Below are 23,845 nucleotides of genomic sequence, written 5' to 3' on the forward strand. Positions count from 1 at the left end.
AAACATAAGCTTATTTTAAAAGGAGCCTATAAAGATTAGTTTACATTGTATTCCCCTACATTTCTATAATTGCATAAGGTGCAGGGTTAACAAAAAAACACTGCTGTGCAGCATTCGTATTTCCAAAACAACCCCATTCAGTTTTGGTTCCACTGTTTTTAAATTAAGTTAGACCAATGCCTTGAACACAATGACAGCTTTGACTCATTCTTAATGACAGTAATTGTACTATGAATAACTTGCAATGCAAGCTTATATGAACAAGCACAGGCTTAATTTTCCAGCTAATGACGTTTTTTTCTTTAAAACCACATACTTGAATTTCATACAAACTGTTGCTGCCCTTGTAATTAATTTGTAACAAGTTAATTTAATATAAAGTAAATCTGAAATGAAACATGCAAAGAAAAAAAAAACTCTTGCAAAAACAGGTTTAAAAAAATGTATAATCTGCATAGTTGTCCGTATGCATTCAAACGGTGTAGGTGTTTTGGGTGGGGGTGAGGACACATATCTATTCTATAATTTGTTCTGAATGTCCACAAAGGTTCAAGTCCCGGAGATTTGTACAACGTTTAATTACTATGGAGTAGTAACAACAACATTACCCCACTTAAGATACATCACTAGTACATGCAATAGGCCTCCAAAAATTAAAAAAAAAAAGATAAAACCACAAATACTTATTAAGCTTATTTTAATGAATCTGCAAAACTGTTTGAATTTCCAAGGAGTGCCATTCAAACTTTATTCCCCTCCCCCCTGCTGTGTAAATTAGTGCTATTTCTTTAAAGAGTATATTTGCAATCCTTACAAAGTGTTCCAAATAGAAGAAATCAGCATGCAAAAGAGTTAAGGGGGGAAAAAAAAGTAAAATAACTGCTTGTGATAAAAATGGTAAATGTGATTTTCCTATCCAGAAGAAATTCAAACTTTTCTGCACTTCTGTTTGAGCTAAATTCAAATATCAATACCCATGGTGAAGCAGTAAGAATTGAATATTAAAACTTAAGTTTGATCAGTTGACTCTTAGGCCAGAGTTAATGCTCCTTCTATTCCACATAAGGCACAGGACAAATTAAATCCCCACCTAGAGAAGTTCAAGCAAGTTCTACACAAGTGTATTGTCACTTTGCACTTGTATACAAATTGCAATGACCAACTACAGTTTAACATCACAGAAATCCTACTATTGTACAAAAACTTAATTCTAACCTTTTTATTCTGATAAATTGTTTGCAGATTTGAAACCATTGTTAAATTTGCTGAGGTTGATCAGGAGTTGACTATAATACAACTGATATATATATATATATATATATATATTATATATTATATATATATATATATATATATATATATATATATATACTATATGTATTGTTATATCACAATTACAGGTTCACTCTGAGAAGGTACATAAAAAGAAGGAAATGACATGATTTCATTATCTACACATTTGTTTTGAAATAATTAAATTGTCAGCAAGCTGTCGTGAATGGAAGAACAAAAGGAGGGATAAAGTTAAGATGGGGCGAGGAGGTATAGGGTGCTAAGATTAAGGTGGGTAAAGTGGTTTATTTCCAGAGTACAGAAACAGACAGAGACAAAGAGGAGATTGAGATGAGGAAGAGAGAAGAACTTGTTCAGTTGCAGCACTTGCTCCTCCACCCCGTTACTCCACCTCCACTGCCGATATCTACATTTTCACTGTTGGGCTCTTTTACAGGGGTCTGCAAGGAAACACGTACCCACAAGATTAGGATGGCTTTTTTTTATATATATTTATATATATAATTTTTAAAATTTTAAAATAAGAATTTAACGAACTGTGTTGTAGTTGACATTGCGTAGGCTAATCATTTTTTTACTGACAGTACAGAATAACACGAAAGAGGCTACAAAAAAAAAAGTCACGTTATATTTTTGTATGTATATTATGTGTTTTTACTAGTACAAATGCAGTGTTTTTTCTGTGTGACTTGTAAAAAATGTATAAATTGCTTACTAGCACAATATAATACTACGTTATTCTTTGTATTCATTTTCTGAAGTAAATGCAAAAAGTAAACAATACCTGTTTGTTTTTGTCAGACAACAAATAAACGATCTGTTATTTGTTTAACATTTATAATTATAAATACAGGCCCTATGTCTTGTTCTAGTAGTTTACCTGCACTGTACTTATTATTGGTACTGGCCAATATGGGTAGATAACCATGGCGGACTTTATTGTTCACACTGCACACCAAACTTACTGGACCAAATCCTCTAAACGGACCCAGTGTGAACACACCCTTAAAGACTGCATCCATATACCTGCCCAAACAAAGTTTACCTTTCGAAGTATGTCTTCTGCTAATGTGAGGAATGCTTTCTCAATGTTGATATTTGCTTTTGCACTCGTCTCAAAAAACCTAATGCCATGTTCTCTTGCAATCTGAAAGACAGAACATTTTATAACCTAGGTGGCAGTAATAACAAAGCAAGAATGCAGAGAGAATGCAAGAAAAATAAGCCAAGTCTTAGTGTGCAGTTATCTTATTTATTTAAGTAAGGCGAAGGATTAAATCACAGCAGTGTTCAGTGACAACCAGTTTTACTTTAATCTTTGGTTTGTTTTGGGAAATACATAGCCGTTACATCCCCAATTCATTATATACTCAGATTTAACATCTCCTGTGACTATTTCTAAAAGAAGACTGTCACCTTCAGCACTTTAGTAATCATGTGGTTCCTCATATTTATACGCAATTTTGCTTTCCATTTGCAAACAGCTGCTTTTAAAACACACTGCACAAAAAAAAAAAAAAAAAATACTCTCATTACCTAGGCAGGCACAAAGACATTTGCTGTATCTGGAATTGTATTCAAATACATTTTATAGTGCTAGTTCAGCACCACGTTTAGCAAAAATGGTCCCATGAGGGAGCAGTGCTGAATCAAAACACTAAACATTCATTGTACCACCAATACAGGGAAGTTTATACCAAAAATGGTATCAAATACCATTAAGCTTCCAGGAATCTGATGCTGAGTCACTTTTCAGTTTGTAGGAACAAACGCACTGACCTCGTTTGCCTGGATATCATTGCTGTAGCAGCTTGTTATGAAAGATGACACCATTCTTAGTTCTGAGATATGCTTCTGTTTATTTAGTTTGGTTTAATAAGTGCCAGTAGAGAATCATATGGACAATGAATTATCCTGCTTTTAGCTGTTTGGGGTATCGCTTCATTGTGTTTGTGTGCGAGAGTGAGAGTGTGAGATGTTTTTTCCAAGCTCAAATGGCAGGGTTAAAATATGCTGTGGTTTTACCTTCACTAGTGAAGCAGTATGTTATACTTAATTCTCCAACTAATTAGAATTACACTGTATAGCTGTGACAATTAAGTGACTATGAGCTTGGTATTGGTAAATGAAACAAACGTTTTACAGTTTGACTTATACACTCTTAATTTAAAACACACACACATTTACTTGAAGGCGTGAAACCTAACTGCAGGCCCCTCACATACCTGTTCTCCCTTTGCCTTCGGTACCACGCGTTTGTCCTCCATGTCACACTTGTTGCCTAGCAGCATCCTCTCAACATCTTCATTTGCATGCTGAAAAAGAAGAAATTGTGGTTAAGACATCTAAAAATCAAACAAGTAAACACTGGCCAGACCTAGTGGAGCACTGGAAACAACTCATACACACAAAACAGTACATATTGTCAGTGAAAGTTGAAAAAAATATTTGATGCAGACATCAGTACAGAAGTATTTGAGTCAAGCAACCTGGGGAAGCGATAAATACCCAGAAAAGATACTTGAGTTAGAACCTCACATTATTCTTAGACCCAGTACTGGATTTCCGAACAATTAGTTTTACTGCTGAAATGAACATGTGCCATCTTAAATGGTTTATGAGATAGTAGGATATATTTTGATTTATAAAGCATGAGGATTCTGAATAACCAAGACATTCATAATCTGGAGGGTATGTTAATCCTATTTCATCATGGCAACATTCCTATTGCTCCTTGTAGAAAAATAACAAGCAATACTGTTCAGACACACAATGCTGTGGTGTGCCATTAAATGGATTGTAACATTTCACAAGGGTAATCTTATTTTGATGCTTTTCCCCTTCCATCTCCTGCTCTCCCGATTGCTAGTGGTGTTAACAGAATTTCTTAATGCCTGATTGCACTTGACTGCAGCCATACATTAGACACTCATTAGGAAATACAAGCAAAAGTAGAACTGCAGTTTAACTCAAAAAAATCATATCAGGAAGATAATTTCAAAAATAATTCAAAATAGTGTGGATAGTAGCAGCAGAATACATAAGACACTTTCAAGATGACAAGTGTCTCTTCTTCAGAAGAGAAGTGTGAACTGAAGGTAACGGAAGTTCCTCTTAGGCAGTAGAGCCTCAGGTGAATAAATATAAACACTCATAACATAGGTAACATTCGGTTTCACTTCTCACGACTTGAAAATTGATCTACAGCTGATATTAATTAAAAGGCATCACCCAAAATAAAACATTGTTCTAGTATGTGGACCCGCATGTCTTACCCAAATCTACATACAAGTCAATGAACCTATTTTAATGAGTTACAGTAGTGCTGTCTTCTTGCAAAGGTAGTGTGTGTAGTAAATGAACAGCTCTGTAAGCTTAAAATGATACGCACACTTATTTTTGTACACATACAAACAAAGTAACAAGCAATATCTGGAACTAATTAAACCAAACTAGTCACTGAAGCGTACATAAATACAAAGTGTACACAAATAAAAATAATCCAAGTCACAAGTCTACAATAGCTCAGATACTTCAGCCTTTCTACCACCGCCCAACTAGCTGAAATATATTATTCTGTTAAATTTACTCCAAGATTCAGAGCATGCACCCTTCATGATCTTTCATGCATTTACTGACCAAATTACCTCATCAATGTTCCGCAGCCACTTGCTTATGTTTTCAAAGCTTTTGGCATTGGTGATGTCGTACACCAACATGATTCCCATGGCACCTCTGTAGTAGGAGGTTGTGATGGTGTGAAACCGCTCCTGCCCTGCTGTGTCCCTGTTAAAAAGAAAACCAGAATGTAATCTATATATGTTAATTATTTATTTATGCCAGTCGCTGGGATAGGAGTACAAGGTGTATCCAATGTTACATTCAAACAAAGTCTTCCAAATGGCATTGTCTAAAAATGTAAAACTATTTAAAAACCGGTTGAATGGAAGTTTATTAAAAACAAAAACTTTGAGTTTTTATTAGTTTTAAAAAAAATAAATCAATCCAAATTCTGCAACAGAAAGATGTTTTCCCCACAGCAAACATATTGAGCATCAGGTGCATGACCAAAAAAGCATTATACTACAGTAGAGGTTAATGTCCATCAAATGGTTTCTGAGTGATGAATAAATGACTTGCACAATAGTTGGAATGAATTAATGCTCCCCCATCTCATTTAAATCTTAACAAGAGTCCAATACGATAATTTTATACGCACAAGTTATCCATCATGATACACGTCTTCTCATCGGATCAGGGGTACAGACAAAATACTGTCCGACTATTAACTACTCCCCTCCCCCTTTACATGTATGCAGGAGTACATGGTTATTACTAACAAGCCTTTAGGCATCTTTAAACAAAGGTTTAACAGGAAATAGCTCATGTTTTGGGTGCAACAATAAAGGCCAAAGTACAGTTTTTCTATAGTGTAAATGCAGCTTACTTTTACAAAAATAAAAATCTTATTTTCAGAAATCGCTGTTGGGCAGTGAAATATACTGTATCCAACCCTTTGCAGATAAGCTTTTTGTTCTGCTGGTCCCAGTAACATATCCTTGGACTGTCTCCCTGACCATAAAACCTGAAGCAAAACAATTACAGATAGCTTCATGGTTTATATTGGTTAACTTGAAGTTGAGTACCCAACTAGAAAATGTGTTGCAATTCAGGGAAAGTGATGGGCACGTTGTGTTGCATGATATACATGACCCATCTTGACCTACAGATCATAGAATAAAGTTGTGTACCAAATAACTCAAAACATTTGGTTAATCTGCAAACAAAAACAAAATGACATAACCACAAAGATGCAATCATAAGTCACAGGTGAATGTAACACTTGACAATACCAAAACAAAAAAAACACACTACTCACCATATCTGTAACTTGATCTTCTTTCCCTGTAGTTCAACTGTTTTGATCTTAAAGTCAATTCCTAAAATATGCAAGAGATAATTAATTTGCTTCAGAATATGCACAAGTGGCCAGTGATCAAATATTATATTTTAAAAGTTATGTATAAGAGTACAACAAATATTTTTATGGACAATTATTCACTGAGCTGGACTTCAGTAAATCAAGTCAGGTTGCATTTACACAATCCTGAGTCACATGTTGAAAATCAATAAAACATGGAAAAAAAAAAAAAAAAGTACAGCAATCACATTTCTGAAACAGATGTAACTGGACCTAAGAGCCACATTTTCAAAATTACAATGGACTTCATGTTTGGAATATATGAAATGGAAACACAGTATGAACAGAGCTATACAATTTGTAAAATGCAGGTTACAATCTTGAAATGCAAACATTTACAAAATGCAAAAATGTAGATAGTGTACACATATTAGGAAGCCAGGAAATGTGATAGTTTGAAGGAGATGAGACGTCGTGTAAAATGGAAGGAATTCTGTTTTCTGGTAAAATCTACTGGATTACTGCAGTGTTGGTTTACAAGGGGTGTCTTCAGGAGAATTACTTTAAATTTCTGTGAAGTGGACATTACATTTTAGTTAGAGTAATGGAGAATTACATGCATGTGCTGCATGGTGGTGACCCTAAGAAACTCTCCCACCCATGCAAACACCCACACAATGAATTACCAAAAAGCCTAATGGAAGAATGCAATGAGCAGTAGTTTTGGATGAATAGAATATTTGATACATTTTCACCCAACTATGTGCGCCATAAGACACAAATTTAAATTTCCACTTATTTCTTAATTGACATTATTAGAATTACTTGCCGTAATTATGTAGTTAACCAAACCTGAAAAGAACATCAGCAAGGACACAGGTGGTTTAAAACACAATACATTCTTATGTTAGCTCACACATGTTCAACTCATTCTATCCCATGAATCAATGCATCCCTACTTGTTTTAAAAACAGAGACAGCCAAAACGAGTTATTCAAGTCTAAAGGTCATGATTTCCTTAACTCCTCCCCTGCCCCAATCCCGCAAGGCTGGACCTAGACATTTAGTTCTACAAAACAAATAAAGCTTAGAAACAGTTTTGCAGGTCAGGAGTTTAGAAATGTTTGATGCATGTTTGGGTCTTTTCAGGTTACATTTTTTTTTTGTTTTACTGTAACTAACTTGAATATGGTTAAATTGTCATTATCCCCCTTTAATAAAATAAAACAAAAAAATGGTAGGAAATACTCTTCTACGTTGTATTACAGTGCTCACTTATTTGTCCAAATTATGAGACAGTTTTAGGGGCTAGCAACATTCCCTTTAACGGGTCCCTAGGGGTGGGGTGGGGGGGGGGGGTGGGCACTTGGCCGATATTAGGTCATATCTGCAGAGTAATGAAAAATAAATTTAATGCAAAAAATCCTAATAGTATTGCATATGTCACCTTAAAGTGGCATAGTCCAATTCATGACATTAATTTTACATGCTGACAAAGGTCTTACAACTAAAACATTAGTTTCCATTATGTTTTAAAGAATAAAAGAAGTGAAACATGGCAAAATTCAATTCGTGCTCTACCATGAGGTAGATGACCTTTACTTCATTGGCGCCCACGCCTACGGCTCGGGACGTACAACTACAGTCGCAGTCATCTACCACACGTTAGAGCGAGCATCGACGGGCTCTATCGCTTACTTTTGACATGCGGTCTACTATGCACCTGTGCTTAGACTAATCTTTAACTAATGTTTAATTTATTTTGATACAATTAATATAAAATGGTATATTTATCTTTTTACAGGTATGTAACAAAAAGTGGAACCACTGGTCTTTTAGTTCACATTCTAAATTTTTAGGGCTTCAACGACGCATACATTTTGACCTTTGTAGGTTCAGAACACATTACCAAAGGAAGGTCTGAACCTTCGATAGTACTGATTTGTATAATTTACTGGTGCCGCCACCATAGCTACTAGTTTATATTTGATTGAAAATCCTATTAACGTACACGTAATCTATATAAATTGAATAAAACATTAATATGTACTTTAAAACGTTATATAGAACAGTAACCCCGTTATTTAAATAAAATTACACATTTATGTACATGTAATTGATGCTGCTTGCGATACTCATACATATACAGTAGTGTTGGACGATAACACAATTTCCTGTTATAGATTATCTGCTGAACAAATAAAATATATAACATTTGTAACTTGTCTTGTTATTGCTAACTTGTTAACAAAATTAAGAAAACAGTGCTTCAAAAAAAGTTTTCCAGTTCTCAGCTGTTGACAGTTTGACAATCCAGACAGATTGGATGTTACTGTAACCCCCGGTTGGGCACTTCATATACAGCTCTTGCCAATTTATGTTTTACCCCAAAAAGTAGGGTTGCAACCTGTAAATAATGATTAATACTTACTTTTTTTAACAATTCATATTACCCTGATGTATCTTTATAACATTTATACCTGTATTCCTACCCTAGTCTGCTGAAAATAAATGGCAATTTTCTCCAAAACGTAACATAGCTTAACTGAATACTTCAGATTGGGTCAACATCTTTTTGCAAACTAGACAAAACAAGGGGTTTATGTTTTCTGTCTTCTTTCCATAACCCATTTCTTGGACGTCTGCCTCTGTGCTGTGACCTTTCAACTGTGGTTTGTTTATTTTTTAAAGGAGTAGTGCTTTAGCCTACTCCGTGCTCACTCTTTTAAATAAAAATGATTAGTGTTAACGTATATTTTGTTTCATACTTACTCTACCATAACACTTCTCTTACATGTTTACACTAGGTATTCAGTGCATATTTTTTTGAAGCAATATTGCCACTATAGTTACTCTCCAAGTGCAATACCCTGCTCCAATGCATGGTCGGCGTCATTGGCAGAGGTGCTACATATAACAATCTGGTAGTGGATTTTAATACAACAACTTTTAAGTAATAGGCATTATACAAATCAAAAACATAACATTTTGCAACGACACAAAGTATTCACACATTGTCAGATGGTTTCTGTAAACAGAGAAAAAAAAAAAACAAATTGACAGTGCGTGAATGCCGCCCGACGAACCTTCGAAGGATCAGAACTACCTTTGAATTCCTGATTAGGAAACAAACCTTCGAACACAGCACTATGAATTTTTAAAGTGATCTCTTACTTCATAGCTGGTCTCAAATTGAAAAAGTACAACAATGCTTGAATTTGCTATCAATATACGAGAAAAAATATTAAATATAAAAATCACATTGTGTGTTAGTGCTCTACATAAATGTGACAAAAATTATGAAGACAACTACAATAAAGAAAATAGTAAACCTCAGCACAATTACTACCACTTCCACAAATCAATGAGTGACAAACTATTACAAAAGGCCCAAACAAGAAACACTTACTTACATTATAGCTGGCCAACACTGTATACAATTTGTGACCTTTATTCAGCACCACATCTGCAAATTCAGAGATGTGGGTGGCAAAGGGTGTGGCGATTGGCATGATGCTACAGAATATTTTTGACAATGATACTTATTGCTTTTATTGTTAATTTTTAAAAACATTTTAGAAGTGTGTATTATTATTAGGCTTCCAAGCCAAAGGCTGGAAAGCCTATTAACAGGTTTTTATTATTATTATTATTATTATTATTATTTATTATTATTATTATTATTATTATTTTTCTTCCCAAAACTTTAAACTGCTGCTGCTTCGAGGCTGTCTGACTGATCAGGTTCCGACTTGGCAGTTAGCAAGCTGGATACATTGGCTGTTAGATGCTGAAAAAATGTTGCTGCTGCGTCCTTGCAATTGGCGCTGCAACACATTTTTCAATAAAACCTTTTGAAATCTTCTTCTTAGGAACCAGTGAAGCCATTGATCTGACACTTGGCATGTATCATCAGCATCCAAACCTGCATCAAGTATGTGAAGCAGAAGTTTCTGTGATAAATTTTGATGTCGAAATGGCTGCCACAAACTTTAACGAAATGTGCCCTTAACAGCAAACTGCTGCCGTTTGAACACCGTTTGACCAACAATTTCCAAACTTGGTAGTTATTGTCCCAGTAACCATGGAATACAAATGTCAAAATGGTTATGTTTTATAAAACAAGATGGCCATCAGGTGTACATTTATGTCTGAAATTTAAAACTGCCTCAACTGACAAACTGTTTACTTGATTAACTCGAAAGGTCACAAGAATCATCCTTGACATTGTAGCAATACAACTGACTTAAGAAACTAATATTAAACAAGACAGCTGTCTGACGCATTTTTGAAAAAAAAAAAAAAAAAACTTTCAAAATCTTCTGTGGAACAGTTGAAGATCCTGATTTTAAACTTGGCACACTGAGAACTAAACACGCTTAGACGGGTACTGATACTGGGGCTTGGGAGCCGTAAAACTGCCCGGCAGTTCTAGTTATTATTATTATTATTATTATATATTATTATTATTATTAACAATGATAGATCTAATTCCATTTTTAAATACAAATTTATACTTCTGCTTGTTCATTTTTCAACATCTGCATATCGTATTCTTGTTAACCAGTGCATATAAAAAGTAATAATACTTTTGCTTTATACTTGAGGGTGTACAATACAGTGTAACTTTGTTATAAAACAAAACTGTTACTTAGTTCCCACTGACACACAACCTTTTATCAAAGTTGCTGGAATGTTTAAATTGAGTCACGATGTTGCTACAAGGCTGTCTGTTAGCGGCTTCTCAATGACCACATAAACCATGTGAAGCTAGTGATCTAATACAAACGCCGGTCTCCAATACGTGCCGGGTCTGCTGGCAAATATTTTAAATAAACGCCAGAGACATTTAATTTAAGTTTTACATGTGGAAAACAGGACTCTCTCTACCCAGCCTAATGAAAATGCTGTTTTCCTACAGAGCGAAAGGCACCCCTATTCTCCTATGACTTGCCCATTAATTGTTGTAACATGCAAGATGTTACTTTGATAACCAAGATAGCTGCTTGGCTATGCAGTTTTCTGTAAAACATGCTCTGTTTTTATATACAAGTTCTGAGATCATTAGACCTATTAAGTCCAATTGGTTTGTCAGCTGCTACCGCTGTGTTGTAGGAAACAACAGAAAACAGTCAAGGACACTGAAACTTGACATGGTTATATTTAAAAACAAATGGAAAAAATACACCAACACTTAATTCTGACTGAAAACTCACTGGGATAAACTAACTAAATCAATTTCAAGCAAACTCAGTGATACATGCCTTTAACTAGATTGGGCAAGGTATTTAAGGCTTTAACCCCCTACAGAATGTATGTTGCAAGAGTCCTTTTTATGCCATCCAATGTCCACAGCAGAAGTACTGTGTCAGTGTAAATGACACAGGATCCAAAAATACCCATCCATTGCAAAGCTGAGCAAGAGCTATTTAAATAGCGAAAGCCTTTGCCTTTTAAACTATCCCATCCAAAGTATTGTGACCTACCAAAGCGCAGAGCACAAGCAATCATTTCACCAATGCAAAGTAGTCTTAAAACCCTAACAATCATAGACGACAAATGCTTTATTCAAGCTCCCCATTCATAGCTCTTCCACAGAGAACAATAATGAATAAAACTGCATTGTGGGAAATGGATTGTGGGCAAAATCTAGTCCAAAAAAATACTGCTACGGTTGAGAACAGAAATAAACACAGAAATTAAGGACAAAAGAAGGTTTGTGCCACCGATCCAATCAATACAGCAATAGCCTGATAAACTGAATTTAAATGGCTCACATGTGACTGTATATTTGAAAGACATATCCAATGCATCTTATTTTAAGGAGAGGAATCTTGTTTTGAATTAAGCCCCCTTACATTTCTCCCATCCAAAGAACCGCTCATTTCAGGGAAGTGCCACAGACCAAGTGATGCGGCAATGTTCCCACAGTCAATATGTGCACTTTCTTGTTCAGCAACAACTAGAATATTTATGAACTATGCATCTTTTGAACTGCTGTGTTTAAAGCAGTAGCATCACAGCAGGAACATCAAAGAAAAACTTGCTGCGAACAAGGCAGAAAACAAGCATAGGAATTGAAGTAAAGGGTTTGACTAATTTTAAAGATTTATTAGCAAGGACAATGGAAAACTTAGCATTAAAACGGCAAGTTTCATGTTGCTTTACGAATATAATTGTCTAAATCTGTTCTACTGTCTGCAATGAACACAGGCGGTCATGGAGTTTAGAGAGATGGTAAAGTTAAATGCTCCATAAATAAATAAATAAATAAAGGGGGGGGGGGGGTATATTTAACATTGCTGGTAGACTGATGACTTTGACGACTGCTGGCATCCAGAATGGAACTATATTTTTCTAGAATGTGTCATCATACCGTCTTCTTACTATACTTTTCTAGATTATGGAAATGTGTGTTCCAAGTGTGGAACACCTGGAAGGAGAAGGCCAGTGTCAGTTAGGTACAACTGGCATTGTTCCATGGGTCAATATGCATCAGATTCAAGGAACAAATTGAAGAATCATCATTATACTGAGATAGAAGTACACTTGCAAGTCTCATGTTAAGTTATGCTTATGAAACAACTTCAGAACAAATAACGAAAGGGCCAATGACACTTAGTATTAAATTTTTTTTCAAATAATGCAAAGAAAATAAGTTCAGATTCATTTTTAAACAACACAATACTAATGTTTTAACTTAGGAAGAGTTCAGAAATCAATATTTGGTGGAATAACTCTGATCGGGCAGCTCTGGCGTGAATCAAGCAAAGTATAAGGTTGTCCTGGAAGAAAACTTGCTTCCTTCTGCTCTGACAATGTTCCCCAACTCTGAGGATTGGTTTTTCCAGCAGGACAATGCTCCATGCCACACAGCCAGGTCAACCAAGGTGTGCAGGGAGGACCACTAGATCAAAACCCTGTCATGGCCAGCCCAATCTCCAGACCTGAACCCCATTGAATACCTCTGGAACGTGATCAAGAGGAAGATGGATGGTCACAAGCCATCAAACAAAGCCAAGCTGCTTGAATTTTTGTGCCATGAGTAGCATAAAGTCACCCAATACCAATGTGAAAGACTGGTGGAGAGCATGCCAAGACGCATGAAAGCTGCGATTGAAAATCAGGGTTATTCCACCAAATATTGATTTCTGAACTCTTCCTAAGTTAAAACATTAGTATTGTGTTGTTTAAAAGAATATGAACTTATTTTCTTTGCATTATTCGAGGTCTGACAACACTGCGTCTTTTCTGTTATTTTGACCAGTTGTCATTTTCTGCAAATAAATGCTCTAAATGACAATATTTTTATTTGGAATTTGGGAGAAATGTTGTCACTAGTTTACAGAATAAAACAAAAATGTTCATTTTACCCAAACACATACCTATAAATAGTAAAACCAGAGAAACTACATTTTGCAGTGGTCTCAATTTTTTCCAGAGCTCTGTGTGTGTGTGTATATATACATATATATATATATATATAAAAATAATAAAATATCCCACAATTGTCAGAAGGACACATGAATTTTACAACATAATTCTAACATCAAAACAGTTTAACGTGTTTATGTTTTAGGTGTGTGTGTGTTTTTTTTTTTTTTTTTTTTTTTAATAAACACCAATACACAAATATAAAAAGTCAAGGTATACGCACATCCAGACTGTCGCTGTAAAAACCACAGAAATGTCAGTATGGAACAGAACTCTGGTTAGCTTAGTCAGTAAAACCTTAGCTTACTGTCCTTAAGATCATAATTGGACAACATGGACCTGGAAATATCTTGGATCAGAGTGGACTGAAGGACTGAACACTACACAGTCGTGCATCTTTCACATGAAATCCTGTGTACGGTTGTGTATTTTGCTGAAATCCATTTCAGGCTTTCTTTGACTGTTGTGTTTAAAAGTTGTTCGCGGTTTCAGTCAGAAAAAAAAGAAATGTCTCAGAAGTTAATGGCTATTGTTTAAAAAAAAAAAAAAAAAAAAAAGATACCACAACATTAGGACTTTGTACTCTGAGACCTCCCCCCCCATGGGGGGGTGGGGGGTGGCTTTTTCATGGGACCCCCCCAAATTTCCTCTGGGCCCGTCAGTTCTGTTAGTTTAGAGTTCTGAACCCTCAATGGGGAAAAGTTTTGGAGAGTGTTGACACTTTGCTGCAACTAAGAATTCTGGACCTTCTCAAAATAATTACTCCCCTTAATTTAGACAATATCTCAATATGGTGTCCGTATTTGGAAAAAACATCAGTCATGGCTATGCATTTAGTATGCAGGGTTACAAGGGATATAACACGCAATTGGATTTTTGCGTTTTTATAGACCAAAACCTGCTTAACAGTACCCAAAAATATATTTATTACAATATGCTCAAAACGGAATATTAAAAATCAAATACTAAATAGACCTACTCATTTAACATCTGATAAATATGCCATATACTGCCAGGATATTCCAAGCTATAGATATGGCAGGCTTGGAACATATTACAGATCACAATCACAGGATCTCTGATGACAGTCATTTGAAACTGCCAGATCGCATGACCTATAGGCCACCTTTTACAACGTTTAATAAGAAAACAGTTTTACAGGGTGAACAAACAGTTCATACAATGGTTGACAATAACATTTTGTATATACTGCATTTGATTCAAATTCTGAAAACTAAAAACAGCAGACAGGGTCATTTTTCATTTAATTTTTACTTGGGGGGCAAAAAAAGCCATGAGCTATAATTAGCTCATTTACAACTATTGCAACTTTCTGGCTCCAATACTATCAGCGGAGTTAAAGGAGCAGCTTATTCAGACAAGCTAATGGGAGAATCATCCCAATAACTCTGCACTCTTGACATCACCTACTTGGAAACAACAGTCCCATTCGCTAGTATAATGTCCTGAATGTCTCAGAATTTCTCCACTGGGAATTTGTCTCATTGTACATGCAATCCACTTTTTAGCCAAGTTATTGGTTAAGTAATAGCACTCTATTGCAGTGGTTCTCAATTTGTGGTCCGCAGACAGCTGGTGGTCTGCTGGCTCCCTTCAGGTGGTCCATGGAAATGCTACATAATTACGGAAAGAAAGCAGCAGCATAGTTTAGAGATCCCATTGCAAACCCAGAAACGGAGATCTTAAAAACTCAGCTACAGAAACAGGAAGAAAATGCATACATTAAATGTGTTGTAAACATTAAACTAGAGGTTTTCAATGTTCCGTTTACTGCAATTAAAATGAATGAAGCCTCTGTGCTGGTTTCAATCGCTCCTTAAACAGAGCTGCCATAACCCGCAATGTTAGCCTTGTTAGTGACCAAGCATTTAAAAATGCCAATGATGTATTTTTGTTGACAATGAAAATATATAGAAAAGGCAAAAGACAAAGTTCACTATCCAGGCATTACTACAGCTGACCTGGCGAAGCAAACAATACAAAAATACATTATTGGCAATTGTAAATGCTTGGTCACTAACATGATATCATTGTTAGCACTGTTTACGGAGCGATTGAGACCAACACGGAGGCTAACATAACAAAATTGAGTACTCTTGACCAGCCAAATTACGCAATAATGCATAGAATTATCGTAATAGACTGTTTACATTTTTAAGGCAAACTTTAAGTCGATTAAATCAACATAAACACCAGCTGCCCAAGAATTTGTTTTCTTCAATTTCATTAAAACGCATTAAATCTTTGTGTCTCCTAGTTTTGCTTCTTGTAACTCCAGCCATTCTACTGTTATGCCTCAAAAAATATCATATTTAACAAAAGGTATGTCACTTTTTTAAACTTTAAAAGTCATCGCACAATGTGTATATTTATTGCGAGTTTAATATGCTGTGTATTGATAATTTATTAATTGAACTATGCTTTGGCAAAAACAAGTTCCGCAGTGCACTGTACTATTGAACTGCAGGGTAAAAATATCTTAACAGCCAATCAATGCGCAGCATCCAAACATTCCATTTTATAAATAAAGATTATAGCTGTAGATTGGTAGCTTCGACTGTACAGTAACTAATTCACAAAAATACATTTCTGCTGTAATTATCATAAATAAGTCCCCCCCCCCCCAAAAAAAAATTCTTGTTAATGAAAAATAAACTAGAACCGTTCTTTAAAACCCCTAATATCAAAATAACTTTGCTCATAGAAACAGGCCCACCGTTCGCATTAACACAAAGAAATTCAAGTCTACGGTTACTCTTAGTATTAGTGATTATTTTTCAGGCAGCTATACGGTTTATTGTGTGGTCCACCGAGACCAAAAAAATAAATAAATAATTCAGGTGGTCCACAAACAAAAGTTTGAGAATCACTGCTCTACTGGATAACTTCTTGTGATGTTGTTCATCATTGATTCCTAATTACACAGTTTAAATGGTTAAACGTGTTAATATATTTAAATGTTTCGGAATTTAAGAAAATCCCTCCCACTATTTCACAAAAACACATCAGAATGGGAGCTGGTACACCATGAACACCGATTCCCGGTGTGGTTGTTGGAAAACTGCAACTTCCAAGGCCTACGCTGAGCTGCAATCTAATATTAAACTACAGTACTTGTCATAATTAGGGAATTTATTATTACTGTGCTTGGCATTTATAAGGTGGACTGCTGAACATAAAGGTGTAATCTCTTGTTTGCCATCCACCAATAGTGTGCTGGTAATACTACAGTAAAACATGCTGTGTTTGGCGAGTTTAATATTAGACTGCCAGCAACAAAGTTATTATACAGCATTACAGTACACGTTAGGGTCCCAAATAGTTACATCATGTATGTAAATATTTAATACTGAGAGACAAAATGGCAGCCAGTGAAAATATTACAGCTATTTTGATATTTGAATGAGTCAAATATGACTAACCCCACCTTTAGAAAATGGTTTAAGTTTGTCGGTCTATGCATTAGTTATGGTCAATGTCTATGTAAGGTACATAATGTACACACTTATTTTACAATTAACCCACGCCCCCTCTTGGACGTCAGACAGACAAATGTATAATGAATACAGCATTTTTGGGGGCAACTATTTACAAAAAGGCCTAGAAAGATGTACTACTAAAATCCAGTAAAACGAAGTTACCTATGTTAAACAACAAATAAAAACAAATTCGTTCATTCTTACATTAATAAATCTATGGACAGTTAACTTCCATGAATAATTTTTTTATATATATATATATATATATATATATATACACACACACACACACACACACACACACACACACACCTGACAATAAAGTGACAAAACGCCTAGCGTCTGTACCGAGTTAGAATTTATATATAAAACTTAAGTCAACATTAAAACTTAAATGGGCATATTTTGACTTCAAGATAAAAACATTAACAATTCTAAGGAGGTAACGAAGCAGCCGTTAATTTAAAAATAATATTTACTACTAGTAAAGTTACCGTTTCTGCTGACAAGTTATTATTACATAAACTCGGTAGAATTCATTTGTGGGGTGGGGGAGACAATGGTTTCATTTCCCTGGGGTGACAAACACAGAAGACCCGGTTATTGATTTTACCAACTATGTACAATGTTTTAATAAGTCAAATTACAAAAAAAAAAAAAAAATGCCGTCACACAAGCAACAGTAATAATAATAACAGGCACCGGTCGGTTTTCTCCGTACAGCGAGCGTTTTCACACTCACTTTACAGTTAGGTGGACAACTGGTCGGGAAGTGATGGGAAGCGTTATATGTATCAATAAAACATAAAACACCCAATAGAAATTCTTACCTATAGTAGAAATGAAGGTTGTATTGAAGGCGTCGTCAGAGAAGCGGAACAGGACGCAGGTTTTCCCTACCCCTGAGTCTCCGATTAGGAGTAGCTTAAACAGCAAGTCGTACGTCTTCTTCGCCATTTAATAGTGTATTTTTTTTTTAAATGACTCGTTCAAAAAAGAAAGAAAACGAAACAACCTAGGGATCCGACAGAAGAAAAAAATAAACCTTTTTATATTAACAGCTTCGTATATAACCTTCCTTCTCAAATCCTCGATTTAGTATTGCAAAATAAGGGGGGTCGCGAGGTGTTAGTCTAGATTTAAGCTGGTTTTAATATGTTACTGGTTTATTTCCAATCCTATTTCTTTTTTTTTTCACGCTTTCTTTCCCTCAGTCGGGACAAAATGGCTCCCTCTCAACCAGACTTACTACAATTTCTAAAAACTACTCGGTAATTTGGTCTCGTTTCCCCCCCCCCACATGCCAACGCTTCTACTCCGGCAATCTATCAATTTTTATTTTTTTTAAGTTCGAACTTTGTTTAGTTTACTCCGCTGCATATGCGTGTCTCGTTGTCTATGTATTTCACACTCAAACACAGACGACCGCCGTCGCCTTCGAATGGAGCCCCTAGGCGACACCCTGGATTTTAGTGACACGCCTCGTCTCTGCCTTTCGCCGTATCCTTTCTCCACTCATTGGTCACAATTTGTGTCTATCTGACTGAATCTGGCTTGTGATTAGCCAAGAAATCACCAATTTAGGGTCTGAAGAGCGGAGAATGTTTTGAAACTACACACGTATGTTCGCCATTTTTGACTTTATCAACCGTGCTACTGTATACAGAATGCCGTACATGGTAGATCCAAAATGGCGTTAGTTTCATACACTCCATTGTTTCAAAAACCTAGGGTGTGCTTATTCGAAGTTTGAGTTTTTGACGTGATGATGATACGTCGGCGAATCAATTGTATTATGTCATGTAGACAGCAAAGCGCAGGCGTACCGAAGATCAGCAAACAAAATGGGGTGGATTTGTATGCTGTGGAGGTGTTTGTGAAACCTGTTGGTCAGTCTCCTCAGTCAGAAGGAGTTCGCTTATTTTTAGAAAGTCACGTATGTGCTGGCTACTTCCCATATAGACAGTAAAATAAAATCGTTAAATGAAAAGTAAATATCCATGTTTGACCACATTTATAATTGAAGAGCATATACATTGACCTCCTGTAAATCTAGTTGATTTATACGTGTAATAAATTAAGCAGACAAGCCAACCCGTCAAGGTTCACACTAGTGACACCCTTACTGACAAACCTTGAGATTGATGAAAAACCTGAAACCTACAAGAATTGTAGAACAACAATTCAAATATACTATGACGTTATTAAAAAAACATAGACACCAGATTTAAAAATAAATACATTTTATTTTTACATTAAATGAAAACAACAATTCTTGTCCTCTTTACTGCCTTTTACAAAACATCTACTGAAACATTATGCATGCTCTTCGTTATACTCATCAGGTTACTCCGCAACAAAGTGACAAAACAACATTTCTGCCATTGTGACTGCTTCAGTTATTGGTTTCTGAATACATGATGTTATCGACTTATCTGTCTGCTTCTGTTTAACATTGTCACTGTGTAATGTTGTTCTGAAGTGCATTGTCAGATCAAAATAAATTATATGCCGTTCGCAGTATAAATCCCTTATATGCAGTTATTGCAGAAAATACTGTTATTTACAGACCGGGAAAGAAGCGGGAGGAATTGTACTGTGCAACAGTATTGTACAGATCCGTGCATTTATGTAATTGTGGCTTGTGTACTGTACTGTAATTCCCATTGTACTGTTCCTTTTCCCCTCTGAATTCCCTCCAGTTGCTGGTCGACTGTCTGTATGTATGCTTTCTGTGTCCCCCTGTAATTGGTTGTTGTTTGTCTGTGCCCATTGGACCTGGTGTGCGGCTGAAGACCAATGGGATGTGTGTAAGCTCCAGTACCCGATTAGAATAAAGGAGCGGAGCTAGGTTATAAAAGGGCACTGGGCCGCCAATTATGTCTTTATGTTCTGAAAGCTGGTCACTGTTCCAGGATTGCAGTGAAGCAGACAGAGCAGTGGTCTCTGAGTAATTAAACAGATTAAACTGGTACTGGTGAGCAGTCACACACCCCTCTGCAATAGTACTAGGTCGGTGAACCAATGGAGAGGGAGCCCATTGATGTGCTGGGACCCTTTCCCACCTCAGACAGCAGGAACCAGTTTATTTTGGCAGCGGTGGATTACTTCACCAAGTGGACAGAAGCCAAACCAAGAGGCACAGACGGTAGGGGACACACTCATCGGCGGGTTCTCCTCCAAATTTTGGGTCCCCCAAGAGCTCAACTCCGACCAAGGTCGCAACTTTGAAAGCAAGGTCTTCAGCGACATCTGTGAGGGGCTGGGGATCAGTAAGACCCGTAACACCCCCTTTACCCACAAAGCAATGGTTTGGTTGAGAGTTTCAACTGTACACTCGGCACCCAACTGGCCATCGTCAACTTTGTACTAAACTTGGAAGTATCTTCAGCAGACAGTCACATGACTTCAGTATTGCAGCCAAATCACTTAAGAGTTCAGTGATTTGAACCCTCATTAGTTCTTTTAGTGTATGGATAAACCTGGGTATGAGAGGATTTGGTTGTGCCACACCTTTGTCCAGGTTTTGCCAGTTGTGCTGGAGAACACCTCTTAGTTTATGCAGGTTGCTAGAATGCAGCTGCCTGTCAATGCAAATGATCAAAACATGTTTTTAAGTTGATGAGACCGTTGAGGCTAGGGCAGGGAAGTCGAAATTGTCCATTCCGTGTCTACCGTGATTGATTCCATAGCCAGGCATCTTCAGCCATTGAAAGAAATTTAATTAGTGCCAGAACTAAAGCCATTATTCAGTTAGGCTGCTTCACAGGAATGTTGTAATCAATATGTAAATTATGAGAACTTACATTGTAGTGTGGAGCTGCTGAATGCCATTAAAAACAACAGCTGGAAAACAGAAGCAGATTCAACAAATAAATAACCCATTCAGCTTCTTCTGCATTTCCTCAGCTGTTCCGATCTCCCAATGTTTTATGAAGCCAAGCCTTCCACACAAACAGCTGGGCTGCACCCAGGTCTGGCTCACCACATCAGGCCTGTGTACTTATACTTTTATCTCTGTTGAACAGGTAAGCAGTGTTTGGGCTTGATGTGACATGTTTATTCAAACCCCACCCACCAGATGAAGAGCTGTGAGCAAAAGTAACATTAATATGCCATCCCTCTGACTGTATTGACTATATTTCCTGTCTGCAGTATTGGAATCCTCTTTAGCATATTAAAATATTGTACTGTATTACCTTTAACCCAGTAATCTACTGTATTAATCTAGCTCTCCTATTTTAAATAGGATGAATATGTAAACCAATTATCCACATTTTTTCAATGTGGTCTTGGCTTGTCTTTTATAGTGTGATGTATTTTTATGTAATACTCCCCAATAAATTCAGAGGGAGTGTGATTCTCAATTGTTCTTATATCAATATTTGTGCTATTAAGATTATTTTTAATTTTTAATGGGTGTTAAAACATCTCTAACAGTGCAATCAAGCCTCTTAGTCTGTAAAAATATGTATGTAAGCTGGCACATTTATTGAGCTAGGATAAGATAGGATGATTGTCAATTACTGATAGTCAATTAGAAGACTCAAATATAAGAACTTTCTTATCTTTGACTTTTTGTGCTGCAAATATATATTCTTCATTTAAAATATAGGTAAAAAAATTGCTAATCTGAATATTTGCTATGGCTCTGGTGATGGGGGGAGGGACTGTACTGGTTTTTTATTTCATAAGGGTTTCTGTCTTACTAACATGGGGAGCTGTTGCGGAGTGTCCCGGCCCGTTATGTTTATTAGTGTTTTATGTTGTATGTAGTGTGTTAATATTGGTGTTTGTGTATAAAATACACAGGATATAAATATGGGTTACGAGCACAGGTGTATAAAATGAATATTTGTATTTAAGCACGAGGATTGCTCAGCACTTCGCGTGCAGGTAAAATAATATGTTAGCACGGGGAATTGCACTTTTATTAATTCATGTGCAGTTGTACTGAGACTCCAATTGAATGATTGATTAGCAATCAAGTCTCAGGACAGCTGCATAAAAGCTGCATGTTTTCACGCACTTAGGGTTGTGTGTTCGTGAGTGGAGAATGGGGGAGAGAGAAGGAGAGTAGATTAACAATTTCTATTTCATGGTGGAAGCTCCAGCACGGTACTTGTTGGGTTCGTCCACGTTTGTTTTGTGTGTCTTTTATTTAAACCTTTTGTTTATTTATTATATACAATAAAACTCTGGACGCCGTACCGTCACAGATTCACCATCCTACCTTTGTTCTTTGTCCTTCTGGTCTGACATCACCCCTGCAAAGCCATCCTGTTCACAGGAGCTTATTGATTTATGTTTTGATTCCTTTATGAAACATTTCAGGTTTTCATACAAGAACTAAATAAAATGTATATGTTACATAGCATTGAAATATTACTTTCGAGCCATTTGAAACCTTGGGTTGTAAGAAGAGGATCTGTCTATTTGTTACACAAATAGTTGAACACCTGCATGGAATAGTCAGCTTATAGAAATGAGACTGCAGGACCAGGTTACAGCTCACTTTGTATTTGTTTCTGTTTTAGTCATCCTATCCTGATCGTATCTACTAGGGGCACGCGTTGTAGGGGCCAGGGGGACAGGTTAATGGCTACACTCTTGTGTACCAGATGTATTCAGAGGCTAGATACTATCTGAGAGAAGTGTTGAGGCCACAGAGGTCTTCAACTTGCAAGTTTTAAAAAGTCATCAGGGTGTGATTTGGATGGGATGATAAATTAATAAAAAGTTAATGTAGACAAAAAAAAAAAAAAAATAGGTGCTACCTCTGATTAAATATATCCATACAGAGTTGCTCTTTAAAATAAAGTCAGCAGGATCAATACAAGCACCCTGTTCTAAAAAGAATGTACAAATAAGAATTAGATCAAAGACAAGCATATGCATGCTTACAAAGAGTAGGTGTGGTTAAAGAAATGGGCTTATAATCAGGAGGTCCCCAGTTCAATTCCCAGTCAGCCACTGACTCATTGTGTGACCCTTAGCAAGTCACTTAACTTCCTTGTGCTCCGTCATTGGGGTGAGACGTTGTTGTAAGCGACTCTGCAGCTGATACATAATTCACATACCCTAGTCTTGTATCTTGTAAAGCACTTTGTGATGAAAGGCGCTATATAAAGATTATTATTATATCAGAGTTTGGAGCAAAGATTGCTTATTACAGAGAACACATAATAATACAAGCATTTGAGTTATGTATTCACCCTTTTTATCTAAAACAACATCAGTAGTACAGCATACAGCAACAACACAATAATTACATACTGTATATGTTAGCTCTTTAAAAAAAGAATATCATTTAATCTATAGACTTCAAATATGTATGCAACTGTCAGATGCATAAGAAAATCTGATGTAATTTTCAACCCAACTTGGGTTAAACATGCAAAAGCATGTTTCATACATTGCTTGCTATTGAATTTATTGTTCTTAATGCTCTGTACTGTGATGATAATTCTACCAGTATGGTGAAGCTCCTCTGGAGATATAAGCAAATGTATAGATAGATATGTGACAGGGCTCATCTGCATTTGTGGTAATAGAGTTTTTAACCTCATCTCACCATCAGAGGACAGAATCCGTAATGGCAGTGAGTCAGCCCGGACGAACTGATTAGCTCAAAACTGAACTCAGCCATTGTGATCCTGAACACACCCGTAGCTGGTCTGATTGCAGCTTCATCACT

The 23,845-nt window shown here is 36.3% G+C and overlaps 1 protein-coding gene across 1 annotated transcript; it reads right to left on the bottom strand.

The window, feature by feature from the left end:
* Positions 1-1,405: 1,405 nt before the first annotated feature.
* On the bottom strand, positions 1,406-18,617 carry LOC121317464 (ras-related protein Rab-10-like). Its single transcript, XM_041253418.1, has 6 exons — positions 17,979-18,617; positions 6,173-6,233; positions 4,941-5,079; positions 3,519-3,608; positions 2,339-2,440; positions 1,406-1,733 (listed from the first exon to the last, which is right to left on the bottom strand). Exons 1-6 carry the CDS (start codon positions 18,103-18,105, stop codon positions 1,647-1,649), a joined length of 606 nt encoding a protein of 201 aa, XP_041109352.1. The 5' UTR covers positions 18,106-18,617; the 3' UTR covers positions 1,406-1,646.
* Positions 18,618-23,845: the final 5,228 nt, after the last annotated feature.

This window comes from Polyodon spathula, chromosome 6 (assembly GCF_017654505.1).
Source record: "Polyodon spathula isolate WHYD16114869_AA chromosome 6, ASM1765450v1, whole genome shotgun sequence".
NCBI classification, from domain to species: Eukaryota; Metazoa; Chordata; class Actinopteri; order Acipenseriformes; family Polyodontidae; genus Polyodon; species Polyodon spathula.